The 13740-nt window shown below is 35.1% G+C and overlaps 1 protein-coding gene across 3 annotated transcripts in view; it reads right to left on the reverse strand.

Moving 5' to 3' along the window:
- LOC101738855 (GTPase-activating Rap/Ran-GAP domain-like protein 3) overlaps positions 1–13740 on the reverse strand; it is a 211135-nt gene that overhangs the window by 80995 nt on the left and 116400 nt on the right. Inside the window, exon 1 of one of the 3 annotated variants that reach the window (XM_012692545.4) lies at positions 10684–11674. The exons of the other annotated variants lie outside the window; for them this stretch is intronic. Within the exon in view, the coding sequence (XP_012547999.1) occupies positions 10684–10850 (167 nt within the window). The 5' untranslated portion in view covers positions 10851–11674. Of the gene's footprint in view, positions 1–10683; positions 11675–13740 lie in introns of those variants that run through there. 3 annotated transcript variants of the gene reach the window in all.

Raw genomic sequence — 13740 nt, forward strand, 5'->3', positions numbered from 1 at the left:
TGTTCTGACGGTATTGAAGTAAAACTAGCCTAATAAAATGCAGTAATACTCGTAGTCCTACACGAGTACAACAATTTCGTTTAGGTGATGCAATAAATTGTTATTTAGTGTTATTACAAACTTGGAACTCGTTACAACGTTAGCGTTGCTTAAATTAAACGCATTTATATTGCATCTTGACTTTATGCAGTTGATTCGAAACAATTTGCTGTAAAAAAAACCGAGAACCTGACAGCCCTTGAATGAGTATATCAGAGGAAGTGTGAAAGTGGCCCCGGTAAGCAACAAATTAAGGAGCGGACGGTTAGCGTCGTATGGACATGTGATGCGTAGAGAGAAGATGCATGTGACTAGGAGAGGTATGGAAATGATAGGGCAAGGTAGAGGGGGAAGAGGTCGACCGAAGAAGACATGGATGGAGTGTGTGAATGACGATATGAGAGAGAGAGGAGTGAGTGTTGAGATGACGGCTGATAGAAGAGAATGGAAGAGAAAAATCAGCTGTGCCGACCCCACCTATTGGGATAAGGTGGAGAAAAATAAGAAGAACCTGACAGCCCTTATTGTTCGAAATTGCTGCGTAAATTTTACAGAGTTCTTTTCAATTAGTACATTCAGCTCGAATTTACTAGTTTATATATTAAAACTATATTAGAACTATTCGAACGTTTGTTTGTGTTTTTAAAATTATATAAAATTCTAGAAAAATACTGATTAATTTACAATTTAATTTTAATTTAATTGAAATCTCTTAAACTGTTTTGCGAACGGTACCTGATTGCGTATTGTGGATGCTTTTCAATATTAATTAAACGAGTAATTAAACTTTTCTAGGAACGTAAACTAGGAAGCCGTTGTTAACGTGCTTTTGTTGAAGTGTGATAATTATCATGTTTCCTATCAGTTGTAGTTCCAAAGTAACAAGGAACGTGACGGAATAAACCGCAAACTGGTTTATTGCATAAGTTTTGATTGAAACGGTGACAAACTTCACGCAAATTATGAATTTTCAACTAATAATTCAACCATATCTGTTTCTTGTCGTATTGTTTGGAATTGTGGAAGCGAACCAAATTCCATGTAACGGGAGTTTTGGAAATAGGTTTACATTATGAGTTTACGGACCTATTGTGTTAAAACACATAGCTATAACAACAAAATAAGTACATTCTACACAATACGCATTTAATTTTTCAAATCGGAATTCTAGAAGACATTATAAAGAGTTTAGGTGATATTTTTATTAGTGCTACAAAATTTATGACCGCCCAGCGTCATTAGTTACAAGCGTAATTAAACTGTAGTGCTGAACGAAATGACTTTCGTGAACGTGACATTCCATTTTTAAGAATCTTAAATAGTAAGTATTATAATATATACCTTGTAATATTTTCTTCGGTTTTTGCGAGTTGTAAAACCTAGACGAGTTATAATAACACTTAAAAGAATATTTAGAATAGTAGACGGTAATTAGCATATTAATGGAATGTCGACGAATAACACTGTAGTCGTACGTGACCACGTAAACTATAAAGTATTGGAAATGTAAAAGATATTATCGAAGCGTGAAAGGTTATTTGGTTTAAGCGATATCTATATATTAAAAGGTGAAGCAAAAAATTGGTACCCCTTTTTACAAAAATTGCGGGGACGGAGAAGTATGAAATTTCTCACACTTAAAGAGAATATAGAGAAGGAGTGCATAATGCTAATGGTTATTTTAATTATGCAAAAAAATATTAAATGAATTAAAAAAAACATTACGCTTACTACCATGTATTTGACACACACACGCATAAATACTCTTTTGTTTATTGTTAAGTCTGTGGTCAAATTGGAAATAGATTAATATTGTTTGTCTTTAATAATATTTGTCTATACTATAGTGTAGCCTTGGCGAAAGCTGTGATTGTAGCAGTAAAGTCTTTGACAATAGAACGATAATAATGTTAAAACTTATAATTTAAATTAGTAATTATGGTCGAATTTCGACCATTGGGCAACCACTACACACTTTTACTGGTGGTAGGACCTCTTGTGAGTCCGCACGGGTAGGTACCACCGCCCTACCGATTTCTGCCGTGAAGTAGTAGTAGAGTAGTAGAGTTCATCCATACTACCTGGAGCCACTGCGGTCATCCACAGTGCGTTTCCAGAGGTCTTTTTTGCCACGTACCATCCGGCTATGAAATGAGCTCCCCTCCACGGTGTTTCCCGAGCGCTATGACATGTCCTTCTTCAAACGAGGCTTGTGGAGAGTATTAAACGGTAGGCAGCGGCTTGGCTCTGCCCCTGGCATTGCTGAAGTCCATGGGCGACGGTAACCACTCACCATCAGGTGGGCCGTATGCTCGTCTGCCTACAAGGGCAATAAAAAAAAAAAAAAAAGCAGTAATGCGTTTCGGTTTGAAGGCGTTGTAACAATACTGAGGAGACCTTAGAACTTATATCTCAAGGTGGGTGGCGCACTTACGTTGTAGATGTCTATGGGCTCCAGTAACCACTTAGCACCAGGTGGGCTGTGAGCTCGTCCACCCATCTAAGCAATAAAAAAAACTAGTTTCGCTAAATACACGAAATTTCTCTTTGTAATTAAAGGTCTGTTTTGTTTGGTATTAGCATTAACACTTCGATGTTTTTAATCGAACTTCAATTATGTTTACACCATTCAAATAGCTGAAGATGTTTTATGTAAACTTCTAATATCTCTCATGTAAAGTTTCAGAAATAACACTTATAATAAGAATAAAAATCGCAAGATTAAACCATAAAAGTAGATTTAGTTATTAGTTATGGCAAATTATCTATATATTAATACGTGAAGCAAAAACTTTGTATCCCTTTTTACGAAAATTGCGCGGACGGAGGAGTATGAAATTTTCCACACTTATAGAGAATATAGAGAAGAAGTGCACAATGCTAATATTTTTATAAAATAATGCATAAAAGATACATTAAATCAATAAAGAAAACATTACACATACTACATACCATGTATTTGATGCACACACGCATGCATACTATTTATTGTCAAACTTTTGTTCTTGACGTCTGTGGTCAAATTGAGAATAGATTAAATATTGTTTGTCTTTATTAATATTTTTTATAGTGTAGCCTTGCCGAAATTTGTGATTATAGAAGTATAAAATACAATCATAATAGTGTACAAACTTATTATACAATCCCAATTAATTATAGTCGAATTTCGACTACTGCGGGACCTCTAGTAGTTAGAATTACAAAAATATACGAACCAGCCAATATTTTTTATAACAGGTCTTTTAATACGTATCATTGAAATTTAATAATGCAGAGTAAGTATTAAACAGACTTAATTTTGACTACAAATATATATATAATGTATTTATTTATTTAAATCAAAATACAGTTTAGCTTTGTAAAACTATAGCAATTGAGTTGCTCTTATAAACAGAAACAACATTTAAAGCTATTGCTCCACCATTATTTTTATATCTTTTTATATTTTAATATTGCAAAAATGCTCTTTTTATGTGTAATGTTGTAATGTTTCAATAATCGAAATTCTATTTATGTCATCTATAGAAAAATGATATAAATAACATATTAACCTCTTTAAGGATTAATCGTATAGAGGTTACATATATTAGATTTTTACTATTACGGCAGTCATGGAAAATGGATTTCTGTTTGGAAGGGTGTTATTGCTGCTGATATGTTTAAGTATCTTCAAGATGGGTGGCAACACTCATATTGTGATTCATATGAGCTCAGAAACGGCTGAAAGTTAGGTAAGCTCAGAATTCGTCAACATATCTGTTGTGTTTTTTTTTTAATACTATTTTTTTTTATTTAGATTTTTTTAATAACAAAAAGTCAAATCAAAATAATTTAACATAAATCAACTCCGTTGTGTTAAAAATGAAAAATCTAACGTAAAAACTTATATTTTTACATTTATTCAAATTAAATTTACTCCACCTCTTGTGATTTTAATAAAGACGAATAAAAAAAATTCAAATTTACTATATTGCGTTTCGTGACAGTACACGGATTTCATTGAAACTCAAATCTTTACAGTAATAACATGGTAAATGGTTTCCCTAAAGATTTAATTCGGAGTGCGAAAAGATAAAAATCCGGTACGATTCATAAAGACCAGGCATGTAGGTCAAATAAACCGGGTTTTGTGGCCTCGATCGGCTTTATGACTCGACCCTCCCTCTTTAGCATTTTAATTGCAGGTCTAGTCAATTAATAGTACGTTTATCGCAGTGTAACCAGCTTTTGTGATGATGATGTGATGAATGAAAGCTTCCTTCGTGTTTCCAGAGCGCTAGAGCTTAGTTATTTATGTTTTTCGTCGTTTTTTTTCCGTAGGCAGTGGTGCCATACTGCCAATGTCAAAAGCAAGTAAAAAATACCATACCATAAATATTTGCTTGAAATCTAATAGGTCTAATTTATTTATATTTGTCGTAGACGGTCATTAGTTTAGTAGCTCAACGAAACGCAGCACGATTCCAGAGAGATGGCAGCACGAATGTGGTATCGTCGGAACTCGGCTAACTTCGTGCCTCGACAGAGCCAACCCGATGGAGGCGCGTAGACACCATCATACTTACCAATCAGCCTTCTTGAAGAGCTGTGCCTCCGTCCTAAAAACTGTCATTCGTCTTCGTTTGCTAACGTCAAGGGAATATTTCTAAATTGTTCTAAGACAACAAACCTGATTGGTGCACTCAATATTTCTCTTAGCTCGATCACCCTATGCGCCCCTATGATGTCTGACGATGGTGTTAATAATTGTGGTTTCTCCGAACAAACAAACTAGCCGTACTCGCCCGCTTCGCTGGGCATTTAAAATTAACATTATTATTTATTGTCATTATTATTAGAGTCCAACACTCACATAAACATTAGCCTATCCATTAAGTACATGTATTTTCTACATGGATACCAAGTTTCAAGTCAATCGGATGCATTGTTCAGTAGTTATAACGGAACATCCGTAAATACCACTGTAGATTTATATATTAGTACTATTAGTGTAGATAAATAAACAGAAAGCGATGTAATTTAAGTGGGATATGATGCATTTTGCTTTCGATATCTGCCACCACTGTTTCCGAACTTAATATTGATTAGACTAAAATGTATTTAGTATAAAAAGAAAAGAGAAAATCGTTTAACAAATAGAGGAAGAAATAGTAATAACTGGTTTGTGTTTGTTTATACATACTTAAGTATTTATATAGATTTAAAGTACATAATTTGATTTGATTTTGAGGTCGAAAACAACATAAATTTAATTATTTGGAGTTGACTAGTACTTTTTTTTTAATTTGTAGTTAATTCTTAAATCAGGTTAATGCGCCTAAATGAATTGGTACGTATTCTGCGCACGGTTTGTTTTAAAGAAGGTTTGTAGGTTAGTTGATTGATAGTGGGGTAATAAATTTTGTTGGCCACTTTTCGTTCCGTAACTAATTAGGTATACTATCGTGTCTAGACTAAAAGTAACAAAATCTTTGGTTGGAAACCTAGATTATTTTCACAGCGGTGTTCGGCGGTGCGACTCCTCCATCATCCATAGTCAAGTTCGAGGCAAACAATTTGACCAGAAAGTCAGTTTTTTTTATTGCTTGGATGGATGGACGAGCTCACAGCCCACCTGGTGTTAAGTAGGTACTTACCGGAGCTCATAGACATCTACGACGTAAATGCGCCACCTACCTTGAGATATAAGTTTAAAGGTCCCACCCTTCAAACCGAAACGCATTACTGCTTCATGGCAGAAATAGGTAGGGTGGTGGTACCTACCCGCGCGGTCTCACAAAAGGTGTACCTACCTCCTACCACCAGTAATTACGCAAATTATAATTTTGCGGATTTGATTTTTTTCACACGGTGTTATTCCTTCACCGTGGAAGTCAATCGTGAACATTTATTGAGTATGGATTTTCTTTAGAAAAATTGGTACCCGCCTGGTTTTCGAACACCGGTGCATCGCTGAACACGAATGCTCCGGACGTTTTATCCTTTAGGCCACGACGACTTCTCGCACTCTTTCGCACTGTGGGCCAAACTGTCATCAGCCTTTTTTTTTATTGACCTTGCAGACGAGCATACGGCCCACCTGATGGTGAGTGGTTACCGTCGCCCATGGACTTCAGCAATGCCAGGGGCAGAGCCAAGCCGCTGCCTACCGCAACCTGCGCAGTGGTGGAAGACTAGACCGGAAATAGTTATCTTCTGCAACCTTGGCGACCGACCAAAAATCACGGCTCTCGGAGGGATAGCTGTTTAATCGTTTTTCAATTTTGACATCTAGAACTATTGCGTTCATCCAGAATGCATTTCAAGGCGCTTTTTTGTTACATGTCATCCCGCTTAGAACAAAATTCTCTGCTCGGTGTTGTGTAGTGAGGCTTTAAATAATAAATAATAATAAATAAATATTTACTAACAATCACACCACGTTATCTGGTCCCGTGATAAGTTCGTAAAGAACTTGTGTTACAGGTACTAGATAACGGATATAAATGTAAGATTTTTATTATACACATACATATATTTAATATACCTCCATAACCCTGGAAAAGACATTTATATTTATCATACAAATATCTTCCCTTGGCGGGATTCGAACCCGCGACCCCCGTGTGTAGTGACCATGTCACTTACCACTACACCAGACGGCCGTTCTACTTACTTGCTTTACTGTGTCCTTGGTGTTATAGTCGTCCATGAACGACGGTGGCCACCGTCAGAAGGGCCGTATTCTCATTTGCCTACGAAGGCAATAACATTCCATTGCTACGGTACGCATTTTATTGTTTCTCTATTACGACTCGTGAAAACATATAATTGGCTTTCAAAATAACACATATTATCTATATATTTGATTTTAGTCTTCATAATAAAATAAAGTTTTCCGTTCAATACCACAATTATGTACTTAATTAGTGAAACCAAGTACACAGTGTGTTTCCTTAAATTAAAAATTACATTAGACAATTTAGGCATTTAATTAAAGTTCCAATCCTCAACATTCTGTATTCATTAAGCGAGTCGATCGACCAATAAAACATTGCTCTAAAGTACACGAATCCCTAATAATATTTTCCAATTAAGGGAACATTGATTTTGGCTTCGATAGGCAAACGAATATACGACAGAATTTGTTCGTATTTGTGGTGTGAAAGTGAAATAAAATAACGTGTATGACGCGTTAATAGTCGTTGTGACCTAAAGATAAGATACCCGTCGGTATAATCACGTCAAACGATGCGACTGTATCGTCGTTCAAATCACACAGATAGATACCAATGTTTCTCAGTCAATATATATTTAACACTTGTTCACGAATGACTTTTATAATGTCAGAACAATATCGTGTATTACAATGAAACCCACCAAATTTATAAATTTACGTAATCTATCGGTGTCATAGGTTAGAACAATGTACACGAAGATTCCACTATGCTGCTTATTACTGGCGCGATGAAGATACTGCATTCGAGTGCGAAGAGTGAGATTGTCGTGATACAATTTAATTACTTATTCACAAATATTGCACCTTCTTTTTTTGATGCAAAATTATATTGGATGTGTTGGCGTGGACGCTACCCTGTATCCTGGAGCCAGAGAATCTGGTTGCTAATTAGTGGTTCAAATCTGGGTAGTCCATGCCTGAGGTTTGGCTTAGGTCGCTGTCCAACTGTCATAGCGATTCGCACGCCAGACGAGCACCCCTGAGATTCAAGAAGACTACATCTTCATGTCGATTTTCGTCTTGAAACAAAGCGACCGAGTGATGTAATGTCGCGCTCCTTGACCTACGCTGGTTATAATCCAGCAGGTTATTCTGGGGCTATGAGTTGGTGATCACAAGTGGCCTTTGGAGAGCCAGCCGACTAACAAGGGTGGCGGTAGTGCCGTCCGTGGACCGGAGTTTCATGGAGGAATATATGTCCCCAGCGTACTAAGCGCATCGCCTTTTATCTCTGATGAGTGAGAGCGGAAGCTGTGTCCCAAGATGGGTAGTGGCATTTACGTTATGACATCCATACTAAGTGGGCCGTGAGCTCGTTTAGCCGTGTGTGCAATAAAAAGAAATACGATATATATAAAACGACAAACAAACATTCCCTCCAGCTGTGACAGCTATTTCACATGAGATATTCAGGCAGTAATGTCCAACAGAACAAGACTTTAGATATCTCAAGAGTTTTATGGCCGCCTTAAGCTTGTTCTGTTTCAGTTGTGGTTAGAACGTACATGTCTGCTTCATTACCAGAATATCCTGTTTGACCTAATTTGTGTTGATTTATTGTAGCTCGGATATAAAATGATAATTTATTAATCGAATTTTTATACGTTTCCCGACAAAATGAATGTTTGCTGAAATGCTTTTTCTTTACATTATTGGAAGCTGTTTATCTACATATACAAATAAAATATGTTATTGTTTATTCAACTAACTACATATAAACATATGTATATAATATATCTGATTTGTGTTGATGGACAATTTTAATTTAATACTATGCTATGCTAATTTAAGCCGTATTTTTTAAATCTATTTTATTCCTGGTAATTTTACTCGGAGCTTTTATTCGCGCTGGTAAGTAGTGGGTATCATCGAATTGCCTATGTCGTGAAACAATCGTCAGTTATCGTAGTTAGGTTTTTTTTATTAAATCTACTAAGACTTTGACCTCATATTTCATATCTCGCCTCGTGTTTTCCATTGCTATTAGATATGGACTAAAGTACCAAAACAGAGGGTCTCGTAATCATTATATCCACACCAGGTATCATTCCTACCAATCTTAAACATAAAATAGGCGAGATATTTATTGCATTTACGTTTGACCTAATTTAAGTTCAACTGGAACACCATTATTTGTAGAGTGCAGTGTTTTTAAAATTTAGTTTTCTTTGAAACAGCCTTCTTGGCTCTGCTTTCGTTTAGTATAAATAAGAGTAATGACCTCTATAATAGCTTTGGTATACCGTTTAAAAGTATACCACAAAAATACATTTGAATTTAATAATTAGTAATATTAATAATTAGTTATAATTAATAATAGTAATAATTTACTATTTGAATTATAAATTTAAAAACCGATGTTAAAGTTTTCGGTATTTTTGTGTGAAATTAAATGAATGTGTAGAAGTATTTTTTATACAAAAAAAAGACTGTAGCTAGCAAAATTCCAATTTCAATGAATAACAACTTCGATGCGCACGACCACGACAATTGTTAAGTATTTAAAATGAAAATAATATAACGATAATAAAAAAAGCGAGATTAAACCGTTAAAGTGGTTTTAATGATATCTACGATTCACGAAAACCGTAATACTACTACATAGTAAGTAAGTAAGTAAATACTACAAAATGAAAACAACAAAATTTTTGAATCACAAATAAATGACAAAACGAACGTGTATTTATTGAGTTTGCTAGGAACAAACGTAACTCAAGCTAATGGCAGGTTATTTTTCAGTTATGTCTCGATATACTAGAATTAATGGTAACGATGGAAGGAAATTCGGGAGGAATCTCCTTATAAATAGGCAGTATCGACTATAATAGATAGATATAAAAATGTCTCTTGAACGAGATATTAAAATCAGTTTTGGTATGTTTTTATAATAACGTTTGTCCATTAATCGGAATACTAAACATTACCTCCAGATTTCGATTCTTTTTATCACATCCATTTTCTCTTTTGCTATTAATATTTTGAAAAAAAAATTAGTTACTCAGTATTATAATGTTAATTTACTCAGTATTATAATGGTAACACTAAGGCTCGTCAGTAGCTACTAAAAAAGGAAATAAAAAGAAAATTACTTTACAAAAAGAAGGGAAAACTTGGCTTGGATACTTACTTGGCTTTGACTATCTATTATATATGTATAAATAAATTTGTCATAGCTTACTTTCTTGTGACCTCTTAAACCTCACACTTATAATAGCATCCTGCCTACAGAAATTCGTCGAATAACTGGCATTAAAACATTCTCCATTTTTTTAGTATTTTGCTATACATAGTAATGAAATTTGAGTGAGATTGGGAGCACTCGTATTCTGCCATCTATTGAGAAATAGTAAAAACTCGACACATTATAGAGAATAAATTTGAAATTTGTGTGATGCGTATGTTTCAGGGGTTAAGTGATATTAAAACATCGTGCACTGTAATTAGGTACCAAATTTTGAACAAATATGATCAAAAATTACAATTTTCTTTGTTTTCACTTGTGTTGTTATTGAAATACACTATTAAGTTTTCAATTTTATATGAGAATTCTTTTGGTGTTGGTGAATTAGTTAGCCAATAAAGTGTTCATTTTTCTATATTTGAAACCATAAAAAACGCACTTTAATTAAAACTGATAGCGCGCACTTCGTTCTACGTTTTTTTTTCTGAAATGTCAACATTATCTGTACAAAACTTTAACACGATTGGGTAAAATACCCACGAAAACATAGTTCGAGCTGTACTTACTGTAACTTTATTGTACTATGCGTATAAATAACCGTCGCATAATTGGAAAGGAATTAGTTGATAAAGTTTCTTGTATGAAATGGTAATCGTAAGAAAAAAATATATACATACATATTATATAAACTCATAGAGTTTAGTTAAATTGAAAATAAGCTTAACAATAAAAGAAGGTGGCTTACAACGCGCTACTGGCTCTTCTGTGCAATAATTGAAGGAGGCTTCCATCACCAGCTGAAGAGCAGAGGCTCCTGGAGCGAGTTCTTCTTTCCCCGTCCCTGTCACCACGGTCGCGCCATCGCGCCATCAGCGACTCCAAACACAGCATCGCGCCACCATCGCACACCATCCGGGCTAGTTTTTCCAAACTTCGTAATACCGAATAAAATTGCTTTTCACTTCTAAGTTTAGAGACAACAGCTCGTCAGTTGTTTCACATTTTTTATTATCTATTATACTTATTTTATTTATTATACTATATTCGATTTATATTGCGATATATATTTAGTATTTATTTATTTAATTAAGTCTTCTTAAAGCCTTTTTAAATACTCGTACATGTGCTTAATTTAATTAAGTTCAGATTTGGTAGATGAAAATATCTAGAGATTTACTTTCTATTCTACTATGCACTCCTTCGTTCAATTCATTCGATTGAGGAAGTGATCATGGTACGTGTCCAATCTTCATCAGCATTCGATAATTTTCGAGTTGTATAGAAAAGGTTTTTTCTTTTACCATACAATTAAACGTCAACGATTTTCTTATTTAGGACGTATTGAATAATGATATTAGTTACAATGACCTTATTTTGAAATCACGGCACGACACGTAAAATTTAAACAGAAAAAAAAAACACTTCAAGTAAAAATTAATACAACACGGGGCAATGTTAATCATGTAACGGCACGGCATTAAGTCAGATTTGCACAGTGCTACAATCGCATTAGTAAATGGGGCGAACTCGTTACATCACGCGAAAATCCAGGTGCTATACTCGTATAGAAAATGGTGCAATGCATGTATTATGGTGAGAGTCTTGAAACTGTTACGGCCATAGAGTCGAATTTGTGTTGTTTATTATAAAGTTTTCCGAGGGCCGGCGACGGCTTGCGGTTGGCGGCACGACGCGTCACCTTCGGAGGCTACTTTACAACTGGCGAGCGATGTCGGTGCTACGTCTGCGGCACGTAGACGTAGCTGTAGCACTGGCGCTACGAGGCTACAACTTAGACGTTAAAATCATTTTCGCTACAATTCGACCATTGTAACTGCATAAAATGATGTCCATGCATGATGTCTACGTAGCAATTTTCTGAAATTCGTAGGCGAGTCTCGTGCAGTAATTATCTTGTCGTGTCAAAACATTTCAATATTTAATAACGGTATTTAAATAGAAATACAACGAATTTGTTTTTGAAAAAATTTAGTTATTAAGAATTTATGAAAATAATACAAGATACGTCAGCCTATCGCTTCATATAGGACTTAGTTACCCTGATTAGTGACCTAGTATTAGGATGACTGAGTTCTACTCCTGGTCAGAGCTATAAATTTTTTTATTGCCCTTTTAGGCAGACGAGTATACGGCCCACCTGATGGTGAGTGGTTACCGTCGCCCATGGACTTCAGCAATGCCAGGGGCAGAGCCAAGCCGCTGCCTACCGCAGCCAAGCCGCTGCCTACATATTTTTGATATAGTCTGCATATTTGGAGTCTGTTGGTACACAAGTTATAATGTTGCTTAGGGATCGCTAATTTTAGACGCATATATAATTTTATTAATACAGTAAAGTGTCAGTAATGTAGACGTGAAACAAAACTAATCTGCTAGGGTATTCCAGCATGTTTCATTTGGCGACTACGGAGACAGCGGGAATATACAATATTCTGTTATTAAAATCTGAATATCGACAGCGCAGTTGTCATGAGAAGAAGTCTCTTGGTGTGAACGGTGAACGAAATGAAATACGTGCTCTATAGCTGATGAAATGGAGAATAAAAATCTATCTCGTGTTTTATTTGACTTTGAAATGAAACATAAATATATATTTAAATATGTACAGCGCTCTGTGTTTATCGTGAATTTTTTACAATCTTGTTATTGGATTGAAAATATATTTGAAATGAATTCAATTTTGGTTCGTTACAGTTTCGATCATGAACGATACTGAAGATGATATTGCAATAATGTAGATCAATCGGTTGTTGTTGGCATACACAAGTCATGGCAACGCACGCTTAATCGTTTGGCCTCCTCTGAGTATGCTTCAAGCGATTAGACAGGGAAATTCAACACGAAATTGAGTTTTTTTTTTATTACTTAGCTGGGTGGACGAGCGCACAGCCCACCTGGTGTTAAGTGGTCACTGAAGCCCATAGACATCTACAAGGTAAATGCGCCACCTTGAGATATAAGTTCTAAGGTCTCAGTATAGTTACAACGGCTGCCCCGCCCTTAAAACCGAAACGCATTACTGCTTCACGGCAGAAATAGGCAGGGCGGTGGTACCTACCCGTGCGGACTCACAAGAGGTCCTGCCACCAGTAGTTAAATTAATTTAAATATGTTTGAGTAAGTTTTCAGTGTTTTTTCACTTGCATAAATGGGTCCATGAAGATCACTGGGTGTTACAAATTTGCTTTCTAATAATTTAATAATTAGTTAGAGATAATAACTATTGTAGCATAGGTTCGCGTTCGATACGTGAACGAATCTGTTATTTTTGTCGAAGTTATTTAATATTTGGTATCGTGGTATGCTTTATCTAGTACGAGTATATGTCTGTCTCCGTCACACATAGAAAGTCCGCCAGAGACGCCGAATGGGAATGTATTTTTTGTAGTGAGATTTTTTTTGAACTAGAATAATTATGCAAAAATATCGAAATCAATATTTAATTGTTCGTAAACACATTATTTTTAAGACTTAGTATATTTAAGTCACAAAAATTCAAGTTTCAAATATCACTCACTATCTTTGAAAAAATAATGGAATCGCATTACAGCCCCCACAATCTTTTGTTTATTTTTCGTAATTGATAACAAAACTACATGTTATTACTAAATTATATATATTTAATCTGTGCTAAATAATCAACTTTCTCTCCATATAACATTAACACTCTTCAATGGCAAGTTTGTCTATATGCTCTTAAAAATAGAGAAATATAATTTATTATGCGCAACTAAGTTCTCACTGTTTGTCAATATATGACTGTAGTAATAAGTGCTGATCG

This window comes from Bombyx mori, chromosome 15, assembly GCF_030269925.1.
Source record: "Bombyx mori chromosome 15, ASM3026992v2".
Classification (NCBI taxonomy): domain Eukaryota; kingdom Metazoa; phylum Arthropoda; class Insecta; order Lepidoptera; family Bombycidae; genus Bombyx; species Bombyx mori.